The 24,311-nt window shown below is 52.7% G+C and overlaps 1 protein-coding gene across 1 annotated transcript in view; it reads right to left on the bottom strand.

The window, feature by feature from the left end:
* Tmem104 (transmembrane protein 104) overlaps positions 1-24,311 on the bottom strand; it is a 57,227-nt gene that overhangs the window by 16,575 nt on the left and 16,341 nt on the right. Inside the window, exons 8-9 of the mRNA XM_021635241.2 lie at positions 24,018-24,126; positions 2,293-2,386 (exon numbers count right to left, since the gene is read on the bottom strand). Coding sequence (XP_021490916.1) covers positions 2,293-2,386; positions 24,018-24,126 — 203 coding nt within the window. The remainder of the gene's footprint in view (positions 1-2,292; positions 2,387-24,017; positions 24,127-24,311) is intronic.

Here is a 24,311-nt window from a genome sequence, read left to right on the forward strand (position 1 = left end):
CAATTCTAGCACTTGCAAGGAACATTTACTTAGTGCTAACCTCTTCATTTCCCGTTCACAAGCTTTCCTTCCTTCTACTTCTTTCGTTCTTTTTGAGACAGAATCTCATGTAGCTTAAACTGGTATTTCTATGCATTTGTGGCTGGTTTGAATTCATGATTCTCCTGCCTCCTCCTCCTAAGTGTGATGATTATAAATGTGTGCCACCACATGTCCCAGGCTTCTGTCTTTAGATGGACACTTTGTCAAAACTACAGAAGCTAACTCTCAGCATTAGGACTGCTTTCTTCTTATGGGCTGATACAGGAATCCATCACGCTGGCCAAAGCACTTGCCACTGACTCCCTCCTACTCGGCCCTCAGTGTTGTCCCAGCATGGGAAGAAATGAGAAGGGCTCCGCTCCAGACCAGAGCTTAGAGAACCCCTCCCCAGGCCAAGGACAGGCAAGCACCAGCAGGACTAGCTGCAGGGAGTGAAAGGAACTACGCAAGACAGACAGGTAGCTGGGGGACAGAAAGACAGAAAGCATTCCTCTCCAAACCCCGCCCACAACAGCAACAACAGAAGCAGCAGCAGCAGCAGCAACAAAAACAACATAACAGCAACAGCAACAACAACAACAGCAACAACAACAATAGCAACCACAGTAACAACAGTATCAACAACAGCAACAGCATCAGCAACAACAGCATCAATAGCAACAATAACAATAACACCAACAACAGCAGCAACAACAACAACAATAGCAACCACAGCAACAACAGCATCAGCAACAACAGCATCAATAGCAACAATAACAACACCAACAGCATCAGCAACAACAGCATCAATAGCAACAATAACAACAACACCAACAACAGCATCAGCAACAAGCAGCAACAACAACAAGAGCAGCAACAACAGCATCAGCAACAACAACAAGAGCAGCAACAACACCCTGGAGCTCTCACACATACCACATAAGCCAAGATACAAGAGAGGAGGAACGAATTGCATTCTGGCCCCCGCTAACCTTGACTTCTAGGTAACAAGGCTTCTGGGGCTCCTGGACTAGAGAGGTGTTGGGGGGGGCTGGCCCCCATGCTGCAGAATGTGCTCTAGTTGCTTTGGAGGATGACTGGCCTTCCCACTGTGGAAGCCAGGACTCCTTTGGTTCCTCTACTGTGCTGAGGGAGCCAGGGCTGGGAGAACGTCCTAGAACTAGCAGAACTTCTGGACATCCTTCCTGTGAATGGCCCTCAGCAGAATCATCATCCTTATGGGTGGGGTACCACATGGAAGCAGCAGTAGCAGCAGCAGCACCTTCGGCCCTGGTTCTGATGGTGGTAAAGGAGGCTGAGGAGGACAACCAGGAAGAAGGAGCCCAATTCAAACTCCTCTAGAAACTCTGGGCCAGGAGGTGGGGTGCAGACAGGTTCCACATAGCTGGAGCTGGCCTGGAATTAATTCACTTTGTAGCTGGATGTGACCTTGAACTTGGCGTTCTCCTATCTCTATCTCCTGAGTGCTTGATTGCAGGTTGTGCTGGGGACTTAACCTGGGCTTCATGCATACCAGACAAGCACTCCACTAAATGGCATGCCTGCTCCATCCCTTCTTAGCCTTTATACTGAGAAAGTCAGATGCACAACAGATAGCCAGAGGAAAGGGAATGGCAGCCCCACAGCTAATTGCTCTCAGTCCTGCTGCACCAGCGGCTGGCTCCTTCCCGGAGATGGCTGGCCGGGTGGTATGGTGGAAGTGAACACACCGGCTATTAACCTAGGTTGAGGGGGAAGATCCCTAACATCTACCAGAGGACAGAAGTGTCGGTTATCAGTTAGTCAGAAGTCACTATAGACGGCGTGCACATCTTTTCATACTCCGGCAGTCCAAGACTCAAGGCTCAGAAGTAGCTGCTACCATGATCCACTGGGTTTTTATGGCTATGCCACACATTATACCCCTGATTAGGTGGAATGGTGTTCCTGTCCCTTCCAGGGGGCATAGCGCGACCTAGTATGGTCATGTGAAGGAGGCTGGACCAGAATTAGCAGTTCAGGTCCTAGCCCAGTTCCATCCATTCAATGTGACCTGAAAAAAGCCACTCACTTTTTTGGTACTAAATTTCCCCAGCAGTAAAAGGCCGACAGAGCACCTGCCTCCTCCTCGCCCTCTGGAAAGGTCAGAGGTCCAGGCAGGACGATTGAGCCACTGCCACATCCCAGCTGGGAGTTTGCCTGGCCTCTCTGCAGAGGTGGGGGAAGGGACCAGGGAGAAGCGTAGAGAACTGGGAGATTTCTTAGACTCACCAATCCATCTCATCAGAGAGGTCAAGATCTGCAGGTACTTTGTCTTCTGGACGTCGAAGAAGGTGAAAGGACCAAGGAGGAGGGTGAAGACGGCCTGGGGATGAAAAGAGCAATGAGGCGGTGTGCAGAGGCGGACACACAGAGCCGGCTGTTAGGGGACTGCGCCTCACACACAGCTGAGGCGCGGCAGAAACACAGGTGAACACCTGGACTAACTGACAGAACCTCCCCAGGCCCACCAGCATCGCTGAAGATGAATACCAAGGATGACGGCCGGATGTGGGAGCGAGAGCCTCACTTCTCTGCTACTCATGCTTCCTGGATGTCACCGCCACTTCTAGGCAAGGTCCAGGCTAAATCCTGGGCCCTCCACCCAATCCACTCTGCGGACTTGACCAGGTACCGATGAGGGGCCTCAGGCCCAGCAGTGTGCCACACTGAGTGCCACTCAGGGATGAAACACAGCGAGACGACCCAGAAGGAATACCAGACAGGCCCTCACCATCACAGGGAAAAGAGGACAGAGGGGACAGGGAACAAGAGGGCTCTGATAGGCACAAGCAGTTGAGTGGATAAGGAGGAGGAGAAGCCAGAGGACGAGAGCCAGGGCTGCTGGGGCCACTTAGGGAAATGTCCTGGACTGACAGCAAAGGCCTAGAGGGACTGGGACAGGGAAGCAGCTCAGTTGGTAGAGTGCTTGCCCTGGGTTCAGTCCCCAGCCCTGCGTAAACAAAGCATGGTGACACATGCCCACTATTCCAGGCCTGTTGCTCCAGCACTCTGAGGGGAGAGGCAGGAGGACTGGAAGGTCAAGGTCATCCTCATCTACATAGGAGAGTTAAAACGCCAGGGTGAGAGTTGAACTGCTCCGAGACCCTGGTGCCTGCGGTACTGGCCCACTTTGTTTTCTTTTCTTTGGAGACCAAGGGAAAATGCTTAACTTAAAAAAAAAATGAACCTTGCTTTAGACTGCTGGCCTGTGAGGTATGTGACTCGTTTACAAAAAGTAATCGGGGGAGGTACGGTGGTATTTCAGAGGGGGAAGGGCTGGCTCTCCATGCCAAACTGGCTGCTCAGGAAGCAGAGGGATTCAGAGCTGCTTGGTGGAGTTAAGACAGTACCATTTTCAATCTGCCACTCGGAAGCAGGGGAAACATTAGCCCTTATTAACATTTACACTGTGCCATTTCATCACGCTGATGTTAATGACACTCACCAGAGATGCAGCATACGGTGCTGCGGCTGCGGAGCCTGAGGAACTTCGGGAGGAAGGGGTCTACTGTGGGGAGCTGGGCTCTGGCTCACCCACCCCCCTATGGGTGGGGTGACTCCATCACAGCTGCCATGTAGGGGGCAGATGATGAGACAGTCTCTGTGACAGGCAGGAGGGAGCTCCTCGGAGGAGGGGGGAAGCCTGCTCCACCCCCTCCACAAGGAGGGCAGGAAGTGGAGGAAGTTGTGACCTCTTATCCAAGTCCATTATCACTGTGAGAATGAATGACAGAAGAATTCCAGAGCTGCCTAAGAAAGGCTCTAATTAGCCGGGGTGGGTGAAGGCTCCCTGGCAGTCACTGGGGATGGGAGATTTCTGGAGAGGTCTTTCTGCTGGGGACTTCAAAACCAGCCTTGCTTCTCTGCAGGAAAAGGGAGGGGGGAGATAGAGAAGCATTTGTCTAGGCCTGGGTGACAGTGGAAGACAGAGGAAGAGACTCTCTGGAAAGGCAAAGGCAGGTGTTGTGTAGCTCAGGCAGGAATGCTGGACCACTGTAAAAACACTCACACCAGCTACCACGCCTGGCCAAGCCTGGCCAAGCCTGGCCATATGCAGCACCATCACTAAGTCATTTAGGAAAATTACCACTTCAGGAAAACTTTCCATTGATGAATTTCTCTTTTGAAGCAGAGAGTAGGGGCTGACAGGGTGAAGCATAAACACAAAATGTGTCCGAATGACTTTGGTCTGTTGGGAACCGGGCTCTTGGTATGCATGGGGGTTGGGCAAGTCAGCTCTGACATGTGATGTCTCCAGCTGCAAACGTGGTGTCCAGCTGAAGAAGCCAAAAGTCTTGGGGTGGCTCCTGTCGAAGGTCAGATGCCATAGTACATCAGGCCTGAGTTTTAGAATGTTCTATGGCATAAAAACATGGTGGTAGTGGAGTCATTCTTGAGGACTGCTGCTGTAATCGCCCAGGGTCACCCTCCAGAAGCCCTTGCACAGAAGCTTCACCTATCTTCCTCATCCTCAGTGCATACTTCTAAAGACCCCAGGACATGGGATTCTGCATTTTGTGAAACCCTATGCATGGAATCCTAGGTGCAGTGAGGGTCCCTGGGGCCAACTGAGTGACAGAGAGTCAGGATGAGGGCCTACCTGCTTAGTGTTCCGTATTTAGGCCAGACACCAGGTCTGTCCTGGTAAGGGACCTGGTGGGACTGAGCTCCACTGGTGACAATGACAGCTGGACAGTGGCTGTACTTCCTTTTGATATTCAGGAACAGACCAGTCTCACTGCTGAGGAAGTTCAGGGCCCACTGAGTTGTAGACAGCGCACACAGACTGCCAAACAGCAGGCCCTGCTCCGGGTGTAAGCTCACTCAACAGGAGGAAGCCCAGACGCAGCAGCAGGACCTGGAGCTGGGGCTAATGAAGGAACAGGTGTCCTTTGCAAATTAGCTCAAGCCAGAACTAAGCAACGGCAGGAGTGGGCATCCAGAGTGGCAGAGGATGGCAGTGGAAGAGAGAGGAGAGAGGTTTTCTGGGGTCTAGCAGCGCCCACTGAGTGATCACCAGCTAGAGGAGGTGTGCTCTCTTTCCCTTTTACAGAAAGACGGGAGAGAAAGCCAAGAGACAGCCTATCCTCTTGGGTCTTCCAGTCTAGCCCATGTGACATTATAAATTAGCCGGCTCCTGAGCAAATGCCATTGATCAGTTCCAACTCAGTCTCTGTTCAAGGACTCTTGTCGCCCCTTCATTACAGAGCAGGGACACTGGTCATGGCAGCCAAATGTGTTTCTTTAAAAAAAGAAAGAAAAAGAACCAGCAATGCTTTGATTTCTAATGAAATCTTCAAGCTGGTTTCTGGGAATAAAGTCTGAGACAGACCGGGACGGGGCAAACGGGGCCACTCAAATCTCTCTTTCTGGGTCAGTGAGTTTTGCTGCGTACCAAAGGCCGCACAGTGGCCTTGCTGGAGCCTTGACGGACACGAGGCAGCTCCTGTTCCCAAGGCACTGCAGGCAGCACCAGCCGCTGCTTTTTTAGAATGTTCTGGAGTCGTCGACTGCTTCTCAGGGCTGTCTGCTTTCCTGTGTCCCCCAGACAGATGACATTCACCCCTGCTGCTCAGGTGCCACGCGTCCAGCCATCTCCAACCTCCAACCTCTTCCTTGCCTCAAGCACTAGATATCCGTGGTTGCCATAGCAAGTCCACCAAACAAGTAGCTCCAAGCCAGAGTCTCTCCAAGGCCAGGGGTCCCAGAGAGAGCTCACCCAGGCTCCCAATGGCGCCCCTGCATGACAAAGCCACACCCAGCACACAAATCATACAGTGGCCAGAAGCTGAATTTCTCCAACCTGTGTTAGCAGTGAGCCCCACAGAGTGGGGAATAGAGAGCTCCTGGCCCGCACCCCAGCCTCTGTCCCCTGAAAACAGGCCAGGGACTAGAAGACCCTGGGGCAGGCACTGGCAGCCTTACACGGGTTGGGTGGGCTCGCCCCTCCCCCCAGAAAACATGCAGTTTTGCTGAGGCCAGGAAGTGCCGAGCCTTCAGCTTCTGAATTAATGGTTCTCAACCTTCCTAATGCTGTGACCCCTTAATACAGTTTCTCATGTTGTGGTGACCCCAACCATAAAATTATTTTCATTGCTACTTCATAACTATACTTTCACTACTGTTACGAATAATAACAGTAAATATCTGTGTTTTCTGATGGTATATGTGACCCCTGTGAAAGGGTCATTTGACCCCCCCAAAGGGGTCACAACCCACAGGTTGAGAACCACAGTTCTAACCGGCACCTCCATTCCCTCTGTCAGTGATCTGCCTCAGGTGCCAGCTCCAGTGCAGGGGAAAACAATACTGTGCTATTGACAAGCAGGTCTTTAAATTAAGAAAGATGCTGAGACTGGGCCACATTCACCTTGGGTCTGATCCCACCACTCGGCATGCGCTGAAGAAAAGGCTCCAGTTTCACTCAATCCTGTCTTGTACAAAATGGTACCGGGACAGGCCAGGCATGCTGTCTGCTGTTTAGAAGGGGATACACGAGTGACAGTCTACATGGTAGCACCAAGAGAAGTGGGGTAACATCGACTTTCCCTGTCCCCAAATCTTCCTGGCCAGACAAACAAGACAGAAACATGTATTTGGTGCAAATCACAAATTAACTCTTCCATAAGAGGTTGCAAAATCTCAGGTCCCACAGCCAGACAGGAATCTACCACAGCCTCAACCTCAGTCCCTGCTTTTCATCACTCCACTTTTATCAAAGTCACCCTGTGATGACGTCACCCCTCAAGGCCATAGGCCCCTTTCACATCTGCAAAGCACCCACATGTGTAGCTTCCTAACATCCTCATCTGCAAGGTCATCAGAGCAGGCAGGGATCCTGCATCGTACTGAGGATACAGAGGGACTGGAGAGGTTCAGGGTTAGAGGAAGAAAGTTGCAGAGTAAGTACAGACATCCCCAGACACAGCCCAGCTTTTTCTGCTAACCTAGCTCACGGCGTCCATCTCACAGGAGGCTGTTTCCTTCTGCCCTCGCATGTCCCCCACCAAGCTAATTTCCACCCTCACACCTCTGTCCTCTGGACCCTCCTGGTTGGTAGAGAATCTCCCTTCTCGGGCCCCACCTTTAACACTCATTCAAATGCCAGCCTCTGCAGTTACTTCAGGCTTCTCTAAGGGCTCGTGACTGAAATCACTGGTGCATGGGTGGTACCACATGACTTCTGCCCTGCAGGGAGCAGGGAGGGCGCCTGCATCCCCAGCAGGAGGGTCAGCATGCTGAGGGCACGGACTGCATTTGTGCTTGTCCCAGCATCTAGAGAAGACTTTGCATACTTGACACCAGCAAGCATGAGCGAGTCTGTGGACCATGATGCCCTTGGTGAAATGCCTGGGGACAAGGTCTCACCATTGTGTCTGGGAAGAGGCAGCCCTAGCTTTGCTGATTTGCTTCATGGTTCCCCCATTACCCTCCCTGCCATAGCCAGGCAGCTACGCAGAAGCACACCTGCCCTGCTGAAAAGCAATCACCATGTTGGGAGAAAATCTCTTTCCAAAAACAATTTGGAGGGCTGGGAGGTGTGGCTCAATGGTAGAGTGCTTGCCTAGCACATTCAAGGTCCTGGTTCCATCCAAGAACTGAGGGAGAAGGAAGGGTATGAAGGAGAGGAGCCTGGCACTGCCATCGGCAGTGCTGCATGACCCCTCCCACACCCCACCAAAGGATCCTTCTGGACTAGAACTCCATGGTGACTCTGCAATGGTCCCCAGAAGAGGTGACACCTCAGAAGAACCCTAAAGAACTAAAGGCCTGCAGAGGGGTTGGCCTTTCTGAAGCATGTACCTCTTGGTAGGCTACCCTGTCACAAGTCCAGAAATCAGCTTTTCCTGAACAGAAAAAGCCTGCTTGTCATCTTTTCCTTGCTGAGAGGAGGTGGGGCCTGCAGCTTCTGATTAGAACTTCGACTCTGGCAATAAGATAATGGGAAACACTCAAGGAGGCAGAAGGCAGCTGCTGTCGATCCAGCCAGGGGAGGGTCCTTCCCACCCCTGCCATCTCTCTGTGGGTGCCCTTGACAGATGGTGGAGGAGTTCTAGGATGGTATGCTCACGTGGGGCCCTTCACCCCCACAGAAGGCTTGGCACTGAAAGAGAATGTGCTGGCCACTATGTGCCCTAACATGGGCACCGAGTGAGCAACTTCCTCCCCAAGCGGGCACTTCTCCAAGTGCCTGTTTACTTAGATGCCCCTGGAGGGGAGTTTGTTTGTTTATGGTACCTGCAGAAAAGTGGGATGTGGCTTTCAAGGTTCCAGCACTTTCCATTCCACTTGTCAACTCCTGGGGTAGCAACACAAAAGGCCAACAGGCTCTACTCCATGCCTTCTTGCTCCTGGGCTGGTGGCAACTTCACTTTCTCTGTTAACTCAGCCTGGGTGATAATGGCACTTCTTAGAAACCACACTGAGTGCAACACTGAGTGTCAGGGCTTCCCTAAACACACAGGATCTGGAAGGGCCAAGGGCACAATTCACAGGCGTAAGAGCATCTGAGGCCCAGAGGAGTGGGTTCAAGAGGCAGTGGCCACCTGCCAACTGCACAGCTGAGCTGTCTGAATTGATCCTGGAGGGTATCTCAAATGAGAAAGGGAGGGGTGCCAAAGCTTGAGGGGCTGCTCCTGTTGAGTGCTAGGGGTTAAAAGCTAATTGGGGTTAATAGCATCTTGGCATGAACCCATCCCTAATTGAACTTGCAACACGTCCTTGAAGCGCAGTGTAGAAACGCTCAAGGATTCTATTTTTATTTCTCAAGTGGCTGTGAGCATTTGGGCCTGGGAGGTTTTATGTGCCTAACTGAATCACAACTTCTGGGGCTTGGTCTACAACAGGCAGGTGAGCTCGGAGTGGCATGGAGTTCAGATCACAGGGATGGGGTGAGGTCCACTACGGATGTCCTTGTTAAACCAGCTTTGCAGAGTCACTCAGCTTCTCAAAGTACACCATATACAGGGCATTTTCTCAAGGGGGAGGTGAGGGAGGGGCCATCCTGGGCTGGTGGTCCTCGGTTCTATAAGACAGGCTCTGTAAGATCCAGCTGTAAGGCATTTTCTTAGTTAATGGTTGATGGGAGAGGGCCCAGCCTATTATGTGATCACCTGGGCTGGTGATCTTTCGTTCTATAAGAGAGCAGGCTGCCTTGGTCATCGTGTTGCGTCGAAGCAAAAGTAACTGGAACTAGGACACATCCACTCTCCAAACATCTCAGGTACAGGACTATGGCACTGCCAAGACCCGTATGCCAAGAAAGTTCTGTCAACACTGTTCATTTTTGTTTCTTTGAGATGGGCTTGCTATGTCCCTCCTGGGTCTTTTCTGCTTTGGCCTCTTGAGTAGCTGGGGCTATAGCTACACGCACTCCCCCTTGCCGTGTGTTATTTTGTTTTATTTTTATTGCCCGTATGAGTTTAAGAATGGTCCAAATACTCTTGAGAGTTCAAGTACTTCTGATCATACAGAACCAACCACCATGCAGAAGACGACAGCAGTGGAAACCCTGTCACCGATACACGTACGCCAAGCCCAGTGAACTGCTGCCACAGCACTTGTGCCAAAATCCTAGGCCAAGAGCTATTATGTCTCGGAGAAGAGGGCTTTTAAAAGCAAACTATAAGGTTTCAGAAGTGACCTGCCTTGGGACTGCTGGTGAACTGTGATCCTGATCAGGATGAGCCCAGTGGTGGGCTCAACTGGAGAATGGGAAGAATCAAGCACCTGTGCCAGGACAGGGTTCAGAACCAACCCAACCACAGTGAAGATGCCACAAGCTTTCTCACTGATCCTTCGGTTTCTGTGGTACAGGGGAAATGCGGCAGATGGAGGAGGATGGACCTCTCTTTCAGCGCACTGACCCCCTCCATAGCAGGGACTGGTGTCTGTCTGTCCAACACCCGGCAGAACACATTGCTTGACTAAGCTTACACCTCAGCGTTTGGTTCTACCCTGCCCTCTCCTAGCCGGTGCCAAGGAAGATGCATGGAGAATGATCTGAGGACTGGAGGATGCAGGTGGTGATGAAAGCTGACAAGAGACTGATGCCGGGCCATTCCAAACCAGCACGTGCCCCTCGAGCCCTACGGGTCAACTCCACAATCTCGCTTTTATCTTGTCACACCCTTTGGCAGGAAACCCCCTCTGCTGCTATACTATCAGGCCACTCTGGGTTAGAGAGTAGAGGCAAAATGCCTGTAGCTTGCTGGAAGATGCTGAAGCCTAAGAAGAAGCAACAGTGGGTCAAAAGGTAAAAATCCAGGAGGAGGAAGCAACCACTAAGTTGCAGAATAGGGAAGGGGGGGAGGGACCCCACAAAACTACCCAGCAGTAGGCTAACAACCAGGAGGGTCCTGTCGCTTCGGTTGGGCAACTAGGGTAAAGAAGGATGCCAGCATCCTTGGCAACCTGCCTGAAGTGCCTGGTACAGATTCAGAATGGCCACACGCAGATGGCAGGACCATCTCTAAGATGGTGGAAATGTCATTCTGTTCTGAGCCTGGGGAGCCTGGGAGGATGATTCTAGAGGAAGCCTACAGAGGGCGCCTGCTTTGTCTTAGGAGCTACTGACCATGGGGACCTCGTGAGCAGCTCCTGCAGGTGAACAGCACTAACTCCGGTGAACCTGCTCGTCCTCCCCGCCAGGATGCCAATCCAGTCTGCTGTGGCTGGGAAGAGATGACAGCCGCCTGCATGGAGCTGAGAGCCAGTGCCCTAGGGAGGCTGAAATCCCGCCTGTGGAAGACAGGGTCTCCTTGGCTCTTTTAGACCAGTTCTGAGGGCGGAGCGGAGGAAACTGATTCAAGGCCATCGGGCACGGACTGCCTGAGGATTCCTCAGAGCCTAGCGCACACCACTGCCTTCTTGGAGACCTGGACCAGGCCCTTCGGAAACCGCCAGAAGCAACCGGAAAGCAGTACTTGTGCACATATGCAAGCGCCCCGGAGGTCAGAGGTATCAGATTCCCCCTGGATCTAGAGTTGTAGGTGGTTGTGACCCACCTGATACGAGCGCTGGGAACTGAACTCAGATCCTCTGCAAGAGCAGTGTGGGCTCCTAACAGCGAATTTATTTCTCCAGCCCCGTTTGCTATTAAATCATTTATTTACTTACTATGGTGGGACATATGTTCCATGTCACAGATGGACAGGTCACAGTTTAAAACCATGGAATTGGTTCTCTCCTTTCACCTTTCTGTGGGTTCTGGGCACCAAGCTCAGGTTGCAGGCTTATGTAGCAAGTGCCTGGGCCCGCTGAGCCACCCCACACTGGCCCTAGACAACTGTGCAGTCAGTCCACTTCCTGAGTCATCTTCCTGGCCACTTCCCAGTCCCTTCCTAGGTAAGGTCCTGACTCCCTGACCTTAGGCTTGTGGCAGGTCTTCATTGGTGGCCTGGGACGCAAACCAACAAACACCTTTTCCCCTGACCTGTACCTGAGGGAAAAAGTGGGAAAGAAGAAAGTCATCCTAAATAACCTGGGAGGGTCCTGGGGGGGGGGGGAAGTCCTGCAAAACCAAGCTGACGGTCTAGAAATTCCACATGTCCCCTCACACACCATGGGCCCATGTCTGCCCAGAATGCCCACAGCCCCTAGCAGCTGACTCCACTGTCACAGCCCTTCTGGCCTTTAAAGCCAGGACAAGGCCCAGCTCTCGGTCCAGGCAATGTCCCTAGCGGTGAGGAAACCTGAAGACAGGAGGTGGCTCTGGGGCTGCATTCTAAGGGGTGCTGCTCACTTTCTGCTCAGAGCCTCTCCCCCCCCCCCCCACCGCTTGGCCTCGGGGTTGGGAGAAAGGGCGCTGAGAGCTGGCGGGTGAACCCAGCACTTTGGAGAGCCTCCCAGGTAGGACCTCTTTCTAATCCTGGCTACTGTTTCCACTTCAGAAAACAGGTGTTGAGAGGGATTAAAAGCTTTGTCCAAAATCTCAATTACTTAGCTATAGCTGGGATTACAGCCCAGGTCACCTGTATCCAAAGACTGTTTCCTGCTTAGGGCACTCAACTGCCTCCCAGACTGCCTGGACAAAGGGCCACTTCTTCCTCTGTCCCCTCTATCTCCTCCTCAGGCCTGGCTCCCTTACAGGAGGAGGGATGGGTAGGTGGGATGGCCTTGGCCTGGCACAGCCATTGTTTCTCTGGCCCTGTCATTTGGGGACATGCCTGCATGCCTGTGTGGTCTTTCTCAGCTGACAGGCCAGATGGTACCCAGTGGTAGGCAGAGTTCCAAGAATCTGACGCCAGAGCTACAACCTTTGTGGTTTGGGAGAAAAGATAAATATTGTGGAAAACCCACACAGTCATTCACTTAATGACGGTATGCCGTCAGGGTTTATAATGGATGGCTGTCTCCTCACAGGTTAGACAGAGTGTGGTGGGGTCCAGCAACACCAGGCCCAGGTGAACAGATGGAACCAGGAAGGCTCTGAGAGGTTACGTGGGGAGTTGTGGTGGGATAGCATGTGTGTGTGCGCGTGCCCGTGTGTATGCATGCACAATGGGCTATGGCAATGGGGAGCCAAGAGCTCAGCCTGGAGGAACAGAACTGGCTTTGGAGGCAGCGGTGCTCCCTCTTGGCAGGTCAGGTGCAAAGAGGAGTGGTGAGCTGGGGCCTGCACTGTTCAAGCATCTGGCTTCTAATTGTTCCCCCAAAGATGCTCTGAGCCTTGCTGAGGAAGAGTCTCTTTCCTGATAGTGAGGACCAGAGGATGCTGTCCTTTGGTGAAAAGAGGAGCCAGCAGTATATATGGAATTGGGTTTACTGGGCTAGGGTAGTGGCTACTCAAAGGTAGCTAACTCTAAGGATCTAGCTGGCCCAAAGGATCCCTGAGCTGATGCAGGATAACAGGCCCATGAGACTGGAGAGTGAAGCCAAGGCATGGCAAGGGCTCAGAGCATGAAGGTTCCCAGAATCCCTTGGAAGATGCTGATAGGAGTAGACAGTGATGGAAGGGACTCTAATGGGCTGGGCAGAGGATGCCAAGTGGAGGTACTTCCAAGGGGTTTCAAGCAAGGAAACAACAATCAAATGCCCCCACCTAGTTTGTATTCAGGACCTTGGGTGGGGCTCCTCTCTGTTTTCATGAAGCTTGCTTTTTTCAGTTTAAAAAAACTGATTATTTATTTATTTAGTATTATTTTTGAGACAGAGTCTCTTTATGTGGCCCTGGCTGTCCTGGAACTTGCTTTGCAGCCAACGCTGGCCTGGAACTCACAGAAATCCTCCTGCCTCTGCCTCCCTGAGTGCTAGAATTAAAGGAGGCTTTAATTATGTGTGCTATGAAGGGTGCAGGGAGAACAACAGGCTATTCATGTGTTCCACAGGAATAGAGGAATGAAAACTGTCCCGAGCCCTCCTAGGAGCCTATTTAGAAGGCAGGGCAGGAACATGAAACACATTCTTGCCTAGCATATGCTCTGTAGAGACCCCCCATAGCAAGAGGACAGGATTGGGGGATGTGATGGTTCATTTCAATTGTTAACTTCACACAATCTAGAATTACCAGAAGAGTAAGTCTCAGTGAGGGGCTGCCTAGAGCAGTTTGGCCCGTGGGCATGTCTGTGAATGGCTGTCTTAATTATGTTGATGTGGAAAGACCTGGCCCACAGTGGACAGCACCAGTCCCTAGGCAAGGTCCTGGACTGTGAAAACAAAGTGAGCCAAACACTAGCAGGCAGGCATGCATTCATCCTCTCTCTGCACTTGACTTTCCCTCAATTGTAAATGAATAAACCCTTTCTCCTCTAAGTTGCTTTTTAAAAGATTTTGTTTGTTTTTTGAGACAGGGTCTCTCTACATAGCCCTGGTCGTCCTGGAACTCACTATGTAGACCAGGCTGGATTCACAGAGATGCTCCTGCCTCTGCCTCCTGGATGCTGGGATTAAGGTGTATGCCACTGTGCCCAGCTCTCTAAACTGCTTTTTTACTAGGTGTTTTATCACAGGAACAGAACTAAAACCAGGGTTTGGTGAAGGATGGTAGGGATGTGGAAGCTCTGGGGGAGAGCAGTGTGCCTGTGTTCTGGCTCTTCAGGGCCCAAGCTGACAGGCACAAAACCTAAAACTTCTTGAGCATGACAGACTTGGGTTACTGTCTCTCATTTTAACTACTAAATCCCCAGCTCAAATTTGTTGATTCTGGATGTCAAGGAAAGGCAAATAGGATTGCCATACTGCAATCACAAGAGAAGGCTGGCTCCAACCACTGCAGCTCCAACCAGCAGGAGCTATGCTGAAGCTCATCATGGTTTTGACAGGTTCTAAGAACCACACACTCCTAAGGAAAGTCAGGCTGTGTCATGAGTGATGAGGGCATGGGGACCCTATGAGCCACTGATCCAGCCCCTCGCTTCCTTGGGAAAACCCCACACATTCCAGCTACCTGATTCTGTCAGGATGAACCTGTTGAGGTACAATCGGTGATGGGCAACACAGATATACAGCTGTTCCCATCTCCATGGCCAGCTGGAATCCCAGTGCTCTAGGGCTTGGGTTCTGGCCCTTGATCTATCCTGCTCCAGCAACAGCAAGAGGCAGGTCCATCACCTGCAGTTGCCTCATTGTCTGGTGTCAGCTGACTACCTGAGAGGCTGTCAGCATCCTCCCTCCCTAGTTATACTCGATTCTGGGAAGAGCGATGGAGGAGGGAATGCTCCATGCTGAAGCTGGAGGGAGGGAGGAAAGAAGGGAGTGAAGTCAGGTGCCCAAGGTATGGGAGCCCTGCAGAGAGGAACACACAGGCCAAGCTGGCTTCACCTCCTTTTCCCTGTTGATGTCTGACCTCGAAATAGACCAGGAACTGAGTAACCTTGGAGGCTGGTAAGGAAGGAGATAGCACACCAAGCTGCCTGCTGAATATGCTCTGTTGAACTGGATACAAGATTATCACACTAGCAACCCCAGCTTCCTGCCCAGCTGCTGGTCAGTGGGAGGTGTCCTCCTTGGGGAACTGCCAAGCTGTGGGAGCTGCAAGCCCCAAGCAGCAAGTCTAAAGGAAGCTCAAGGGACATGGAAGGCACCTGTTGATCTCAGGTAATACAGCAGCCTCCCGTAGAGTTCTCTGCCTGAGGTTGCTCAGGGCCTGAGACAGCCTGTGCAGTCAGATACTGCTCTTAGTGGGCAAGGGAGCACCATCAGTGACATTTCAGGGTGTCACTAGTGATCCCATGCCGGGGACCTTTGAATTGTTTGGCCAACCTCCTTTCCCTGGAAGCTGGGTTTACCTATTGCTGGGGTTGGGAGACATAGCCACAGTGTGTATGTGTGTGTGTGTGTGCGTGATGGTGTGGTGGGGTGCTACATGGCTATCATAGATGTCAGCACCTCCGAGCCCTAGGCCCCATGCACTGGCCCCATCAAGGCTTCTAGGAGCCCCCCACCCTTTTTATCCATGCCTGAGTAAGCTATTGCCACAGGCTGAGTGGAATACCCTGGGTGGCTTGTGACCCTGCCTTCTCGAGTCACACTCCCACAGGGCCTCGGTGCTTAGCAACACCGAGGTGGCACTTCCCTCTGTGGAAGGCTTATTAAGATGTACCTCCATCTTCTCGGCTTATCCACAGGACTTCCCGAGCTCATGCTCATTAATCACACCAATCATTAATATGCACCTAATTGTTTAGCTCTGCATCTCGTCCTTCACACTTGTGCCTCACACAGCTTCCTGCAGCCTATAACCCCCCTGGGGTGCTATGGCTCCTTCTGCCTCTCCAGGGCCAGCGTAGACTAGAGAATGCACACAGAACTCTTTTGTGTACACCTGGATTGCTTTGGAGCCAGTGTGCAGGGCCAGTGCCGGGACACAGTTACATGGAGGAACATGCCTATTACTTTAGAGTGAGTACTTCATTTCATTAAGCAATTACAGCTGCCCCCAGGGCCACTGCGCTGGGTAGTTTTATGTCAACTTGACACAGGCTGGAGTCATGTGAGAGGAGAGAACCTCAATTGAAAAACTGCTTCTGTAAGGTTGGGCTGTAGGCAAGCCTGCAGGGCATTTTCTTACTTAGTGATTGACGGGGGAGGGCCCGGCCCACTGTGGGTGGAGCCATCCCTGGGCTGGTGGTCCTGGGTTCTATAAGAAAGCAAGCCAAGCAAGCCAAGAAGATCATGGGTTCAAAGCTAACCTGGGCTACGTAGTGAATGGAAAGCCAGCAAGACATTCTCAACTAACCAGGGTGGAGAGATGGCTCAGTGGTTATTGTTTTTCTCTTGTAGAGGATCAGAGTAGGTTCTTAACATCCATGCTGGGTGGCTCACAACTGCCTATGACTCCAGCTCTAGGGTGTCCAGCACCTTCTTCTGGAATCCACAACCAACTGTGCTCACATGCGCACATAGCCCTCACACCCAACATACACATATAATTAAACAAGAAAACCACCCAAAACCTAAACCAGCCAACCAGAGTTGAAAGTCATCCTTAGCACTGTGCCCAGCCATGGGAGTTCTGGAGGCAGAGGGCACAGAGAGCCCGAGTGGCTTGGACGGACTGGGAGTCTGCCCCAGGCTCGGCTCTGCTGGAAACATCACATGTGTGCATGCACACGTGTACACAGAGGTGCTGATCAGCCTGGTAACTGGGGAATTCGGCTATACCGAGTTTTCATTCCCTGACTCCGGTGCTCACAAAACAAAGAGGGCTCAAGCGTCCGGCTTGGGGTCTGACTGTGGTCAGCGTGCACAGAAACAGTCCCGAATAAGCACAGCGCAGAAGGTCCTCGGCAGGGATGAGCGCCCCCGTGGAGACCTACTTGGAAGCTCCCCAACCAAACTGGCAAGTGTGTAGGAGTGGGCGTGGTGTACGCCATGGCTCGGGGCGAGTTCCCTGGGTAGGGCTGGGTGGGGATGTCCCTGGGATTGCCCTCACGGTGACCACCCAGATCTGTCATCTGCCTGCTTGTCCAGATACCTGAGTGGGGCTTTCTATTTCCGTACCACTGTACAAGGATGCTCAGGTGCCTCTCTTTACACAAGAGATGGGTCCTGAAGGTTCCACTTTTGAAAGCTCGTTTTCATAGGACAGAATTTAAATGCATCGGGGACTGCAGCATATCCTCCTGTGCGGTGAGGGACAACTAAGCTACCCCGGCTTATTTTACACGTTTGCATTTTCATGTAACGGGAGTAAGCTGGGGGCGGGGACAAGCCAGTATGCCTGTCTTCACGCGCCTGTGCATTCCTGAACTAGGGAGTGGGAGAAGAAAGGGCCGAGAGCTAGGTTAGTCCAGCCGCTGTCTCCCCAGGCACCCCAGGATGAACTGGCTCACTTTGGGGACATGCTGTCTGCAAAGCTGTACTAGTTTCTAGACAAAGGAGCCAGATTTGGGACACATGAGACATCCTAACAGGGCCAGGGTGAGCAGGGGGTTTGAGTGGCCCCCTTTACGCCGAAGAATCCTGATTAGCACTCACGGAGCGAGAAGGGCTGAATGAGGAAGCAGCTGAGGCAGAAGACTTGCCGGTTGCCTCAGGATCCTGAGTCCCTGAACTGTGCTCGTCACTGAGGTGGCACAGGGACCATACGTTGTCCCCCAAGCTGGGGCATTAGGTACTGGCCCTGGCAGCAGCAGGACACAGGGCATGATGGATGGTGGGCTTAATGCCAGCTGACAGAACCCATGTCCCCGAGAGTGCCATTAAAAATAAAAACAACAACCTTCCCACTGATCAGGAGGAGGGAGCTCAGGCCCAGCACCCAGAGGGTCCAGTGGGGGAGGGCGGGAGGGAAGCCGTTGTAGTGTGGCTCAGGACGGTGATGCCTGGCATCCTCAGGAAGGAGAGGGTGGGTCTAGGGCAACACTGCACAGTGGGCAAGCAGGAACAGAGAGGTCTGGAGGTTTGAGAGACCACATCAGAGTGGTGGTGGCATGGCAGGCCTGTGGTGTCCCTGGACAAGGGATGATAAAATGAGACAGTGCTGGAGCAAGTGTCATTTAGAGAGGGGGTGGTGAGAGAAAGAACACTAAACACACACACATACACACAGGAGGCGGCTCCCGTATGAGATGCAAAGCTAGCTCTTTGGGAAAGAAAACCACAGGCATGTTTCTGTGTTATTGATTTCCTTGTAAAGGAAAGAAACAAGCTAATCCTCCCACGGCTGTCATTCCAACCTGAGCTTGGTCATTGCCTGATGCTGGGATTCAATCCTTAGGCCCAGAGATCAGGCACCTGTATTTCAAGGAGAACTCTACCGTTCCCTGAGCCCCTGACTCCTAGGGTGAAAGCAGAGGGCTCAGCACATGTGGGAATAAACTGGGTCTGGGGGATACCTCACAGAGGTTTAGGGCCACACCCTCCAAATTACAGGACTGGATCCTGGTTGTGACTATTCCACTCATCACACCTGTGGGCCTGCATATGGCGTGACTAGCATCCTTTCACGAGGGAGAGTGGAGCAGGTGACCACCAAAAAAACCCTAAGTATGTGGGGCCTCCAGAACTGAATGAGGTGGTGCTGACTGAAGGCATGCTGGGAGGGAAAAAGAGGAAAGGAGATGGTGTCCCTCACTGTGCCCGTGAGGTGCCCAGGATACCCTAAATCTGTAAGCACTCCCTCCCTACCTCACCCTGACTGGCTTTGGCTTGAAGCTGGCTGAGTCCTATTATAGGATTGTGACAGGATCAAAGGGACCCCTACCAGGTTACCGGATTTTCTAAGGGACCAACCCTTTGGGATCTTCCACAGATGGCCTTGTCAGAACTCTTATCCAGTCATCCCAAGGAGAGCCCCTTTCCTGTCTCACCAGGTCCCATTTCCATCCAGGTAGGGGCAGCACCCACCCATTTTCTCCTGGAGTTTTGCTTTGGAGTCATCACCACAGAAAATGGCTACAGCATGCGACAGCCTGGAGGTGCAGCATGGTGACCAGGCCTGCTTTTTGTTAATGTCCCTTCCTCACTGGTCCTGAAGGCCTCTAGGCCACCTTCTGCTCCAGAATGGGTGAGGATGAATATTCAAGTGATGGTAGCGGTGACCCACTTATTAGCAGATGCTAGACAGCCCCAGGGCACAATGGCTGATGTTGAAAGTACAAAGCAATTCTGGCAGCAGAAGGGAATGTCCTTGGGAAGAGGCACTCACTTCCAACCTTACTTGAGGTACCAGGAAAAGTCCACTTTGTTCCCTGGGAATGAGTAGCAATGAGAGAGAAAGCCTCCATGTCCACAGGAGGGTCAGGCCAGTCCAGCCCAGTCCCTGGCAGAGGTCATGCTTAGGATGGCAAGCTGATACTCCCCAAGCTGTGCAGCATAACCAGGGCTGCCCTGCAAACACAGCACTCTGTCCTGAGACTATAAGAGGACCTGAGGACAGCCTACTGAGCTGGGCTGTCTGCCTCAGTTTGGGGACCCCACGAAGTCATTCTCTGGGATGACAGTGTGTCCTTGGTGGTGTGACTGGGAGGCAGAAACCAGACACACAGAAGCCACTGCTAACATGCCATGCCTATGTCACGTGTGGTGGAGCACTCCTGTAATCCCAGTACTCGTGGGTTGGAAGCAGGAGGATGAGGGGTTTAAGATCTGATTCAGTTACGTGGTGAGTTCAAGGACAGCCTACACCACTAGAGCCCCTAGCCATAAAACAAAACAAAACCTGAAAATAAACAAGGAACGCACTTCACCAAGCCAAGGTGAGCTGACTACGGCACAGAGGAGCTTTTGGAGCCTGGCTGTGGGTCCCCACAACCTCATGAGGAGGGCGCTCTGTCCTTGCCTGTCTGTTCCTTCAGTGTTCTAGAAGAAACATCTGGGTTGGAAAGAGGAGCTAACTGCTGTTTTAAATGGCACAAATAAAGGGCAGTGTTACAGCATAGGGGCAATCAGAAGGACAGAAGGACAGGGGTGGGCGGGGCTCTTGAGGCCCAGGAGGAACCCCCTAACGTAATCTGGCAGGGTGACTGGCAAGCAGCGCTGCTCTGAGCTTCAGCCTCTCTGTTGAGGAGGCATCTGGAGGGGTCTGGGGAAAGATGCTCCCCAACCCCCACCCACGGAGGGAGGAGGGGTACCTGCCCATTGTGACTAGGTGCCATCTCTCCTCCCAGTCATCTGTGCCCCAGAGGAGGATCTTACAGCTCCTGCCAAGAGCAAACTGGGGTCACCTTGTCCTGTCCCAAGGCAGCCAATAAAGGACCCCTGTTCATCATGGCCAGTCTGTGGCCGGGTCTCCGGCAGGCTAGGCTCCGCTCTGCCGTCTGCACTTGGGCGGGCTCTATGCTGGTGCCTGTCGGTCTGCCCGTGACCTGGCAGTGTCTGCCCACCTGTAACTGGCGGATGCTGCCAGCTCTCAGCTGACCTGTGATGACCTCTGAGGGGGGGTGGTGGAGCTGGATGGAGATCCAGGACAAGGGGCGGGCTGGCAGGCTGAGAGCGCTGGGACAAGGGATGGCAGACAGGGACCCCGGCAGGCACCGGGATCAGACTCAAGTTACATACAATCCCATTGCTTCTCTGGGACCCTGGCTCCTTGGCACTGTGGCATAGAATCAAACCATGACATTTTTCTTTCTTAGGTGTCTATAGTGTATGCACATGAGGATGAGACCACCCGTATGTGAACACATAGAAGCCAGTGACATGCTCCTGAATCAGGCCCACGGCTCCTGTATCACCCTCATCTCATTTTTTCGAGGCAGGGTCTCTTCTGAACTTAGAGTTCACCATTTTGGCTAGACTGGCTGGCCATGAGCCCCTGGGATCCTTTGGCTGTCCTTCCACCCAGTTCTGGCCCTGCACTGGGGTTAGACATGCATGCCTCTGAGCCTGGTTTCCACATGGCCACTACATGTCTGAACTCAGCGCTCTTCTCAACCCCGCCACTCATCCTGCCTAGTCCCTGCCACATTGTAACTCCATTCCCCCCAAAGCCAGGGCTAGAACACGTACCAGTGCAGACTCAAGGTTGCAAGTCCTCAGAGTCAGACCACCTGACGCTATCGCATCTTGTCTTTCAAAGGAGCGGGGAAGGGGGCTAGGGACCCAAAGACAACTGAAGCAGCTCCCCGTTCCCTCTCACGGGCACGGACAACAGTCCCTAGGTCACTTCTGTGCAGCATGTCAGGACACCTGAGAGTGCACCTGAAGCAGCCGGTAACCCAGGGGGCCCTCGGCACCCCAGCATCCTGTTCTTAGGCTAGCACAGGGATGAAGAAGGAGAAACGGGCTCTGTAGCTTCTCTGGAAATCATGGGAAGCCACAGACACTGGGAAGGGAGGAGGAATTTTCCATCTGTTAAAGGAAAGGGCTTTAGTAGCTGCTGGTGGAAAAAGCTCCTTCTTGATGTAATCATTATGCCATGCACAGGCCACCTCAGAGGTAGTTAATCCACCTGTTCTCATTCTCAGGGGCCTTCCTGAACTGGTTTCTAGAGGACTCTCTAAAAATTAAGCCACAATATAAAAGCCTGTTTCTTTGGCCCACAGAACATACTATACTGTTTCAGAATAGCAATGGAGACACGGTTCTCCTAAGTCCTTTCAAAGATGCAGGCTGGAGATGGCATTGTTTACCTGAGGTGATTTTACGCGTGGGTGGCTTTAGCCATCTACTCCCGCCAGCTTGCTGCCCCGCTAACATTTTGGGTGAACCCTGATGAGCAGCGAAATCAGACCAGCGTGTGTTGAGAGGCATTCTGGAACCTCGGGAACTTGAAGAGGCTAGGTAAGAGGATGTTGGCCATACTTCTGAGATCCAAGGAGGCTACTTGCTAGGATCTAGTTCCCTTTAGTTGGGAGGGAAAGATGCCCTGGTCGTCTGCCAGGAGATTCAGGCCTGAGGAAAGGTGCTAGCATTTTTGCTATCCCACTCCTTGGGTAATGGGGGTATACAGACACAAGTCCTGGTGTCAGGAGGCTGCACTGCTTTACTGGACCTCAGACCCTGGGAGCCACATGCAAAGCTGCAAAGCAACTTCCAAGATGATGCCTGTCTGTCAGCCCTCCGAACTAGGTAGATGATGCCTGTCTGTCAGCCCTCCGAACTGGGTAGAAGAATCCAGGTGAAGTGAAGGTTCTGGGTAGACTGGGGCTCAGGCACTGATAGTACCTATTACCCAGAGAGCAGGCTCCTGGGGTGGTGGGTGGGCACTGATCTTCCCCTTCCTGCTCCGAAGGCTCGGCCTCCCAGGCCTGGAGTGCTCGCAGGCACTACTGACAATTAGCTCCCTGAGTTACAAGTGCAATATCTGGGAGATGAAGGCAGTAATTAATGCCTGTCTGCGTTCCTGAGGGGTTCCTTCTGTTCTGTGAGTTATTGAGACTCGGGGAGGGAGGTTTCTATCAGGAAGGTTTACAGAAAAGACTGAAGGGACAATTTAACACAGCAATAACAGTGCTTCTGAATAATTCACCAGGCAAATGGCAGCAGCCAACCTCTCCCCCACTCCACCCAGCTCAGTACCCAATGGGGTGCTGTGAGGTGGGGAGCATACCAGGCAGAGGACCCACCAGAGCAGCCCAGCTGCTGTCACTCCTCCCTGGAGCACCCAGACACCTGCTCACCATACCTGGGGAGGAATGATTCAGAGGGGCCTTAAATGAATACTTGTGCTAACTCCCTTCCCTTCCCTTCCCTTCCCTTCCCTTCCCTTCCCTTCCCTTCCCTTCCCTTCCCTTCCCTTCCCTTCCCTTCCCTTCCCTTCTTTTTTTTGAGACAGGGTTCTCTGTGTAGCCCTGGCTATCCTGGACTCTATTTGTAGACGAGGCTGGCCTGGAACTCGCAGAGATCTGTCTGCCTCTGCCTCAAAGTGCTGGGATTACAGGCATGTTACCACCATGCCCTGCTATGCTAATTTTCTTAATCATAAAATGCTAAGAGGCTAACAAAGCCTTGGCTGGACCTCTACTGCCTTGACCCCCTGGCTGCCTGGTGAGCTCCTGTGCCTATTCCCAAAGCTGTACAGGTGGACCTGACACCAGACAATTTAACTTGCTATCATCAACCTGCCGGACTTTCCATGGAGGGTCAGGGGTGAACTTATATGAACACACAAAGTCCTAGCCAGGGCTGTGTGCCCCAGAGGGGAAATAAACCATGAGTTTATGACAGTTACAGAAATACAGGCAAGACCTCCTGACCCCTAGCCTGCAGGTCCTTCAGGAGCCTGCCAGAGAGATAAAACCTATTCAGTAGTCCTGGGATTAATAAATCCAGACCTTTGCTGTCAGGATCCATGGAGCTCTAAGCCAGGATGGGATGACCCAAGTCAAGAGGCTACTGGCAGGAAGACCTGCTCTCCCCTCGCCCCTTCACATCAGCAAAGCAGCCACAGCCAGGGCTAAGCGGCACCCAGCACACCTGATGCTGTGCCAGGACTGAGAAGAACTGGGCGGGGGCAGAGAGTCCTAAAAGATGCTGCAGAAGCTGGAGGAAGCGTTTCTGAGCCGCCTCTGAAGTAGGCAGAGACAAATGGCCTCTGGTGCTGTGCCGTCCTATTATCTGAGTCCTGTCTGGCGTGTTAGCCAGCTCCACCCCCACCACACCACAGCACGAAGCAATCAAGAGGGAGGCAGGCGATTCATCTTCTTCCCTCATCCATGGGAAGACAGGAGGAGAGCTGGGCTGAGCCCAACCTGCCTGTAGAGGCTATCTGTGGTCAGGGTCAACTGTAAGATGAACCAGTCTTGTCTATCCTGTTATGAGACCTGGCACCACTTATGTACACCTAGCTGGCCTGGAGTTAAGGTACGGAAAGTCTTGGAACGCAAGACCTTTGCAGAGTGCCCCTCAAACCGCGCAAGCTGGTCAAACCGCGCAAGCTCCCAGCAACCTGCTGGCCCGAGCCTGGAGCCCACCCATTCCAAGTCACACTTAACTCTGAGGCTCAGACCTCACTCCCGAGCCGAGGTGTGGCAGTGTGCAGGACTCCTCTCTGGAGAAAGGGCTGAGACAGAACCCTTTCCGCCACTCATACTGCCCTGGTGTGGCCCAGGCAGGGAGAGGATACTCACCAGGTAGATCCGGTAGGCATCCACCCGGCGCAGGGGGCCCCAGCACAGATCAGTGTCATTGTATTTGGCATCTGTGTCCACACCGCAGGAGTCATTGCCAGAGACACTGCTGAAGAGAGTGATGGCAAACTTGGGCTCAGCATGGGGCCCTGCTTGGCCAGGAAGAGACCACGGGGCTGCCGCTCCCACTTTTCATGAACTGTCTCTTAGGACAAGTCCCCTTGGTCAGAGAGCACAAGGTCTCAGAGGTGTGGGAATCCAAGCTGCCTTCTCCCCGGAACAGGAAAGGGGATA

The sequence above is a fragment of the Meriones unguiculatus genome, chromosome 7 (genome assembly GCF_030254825.1).
Source record: "Meriones unguiculatus strain TT.TT164.6M chromosome 7, Bangor_MerUng_6.1, whole genome shotgun sequence".
Classification (NCBI taxonomy): Eukaryota; Metazoa; Chordata; class Mammalia; order Rodentia; family Muridae; genus Meriones; species Meriones unguiculatus.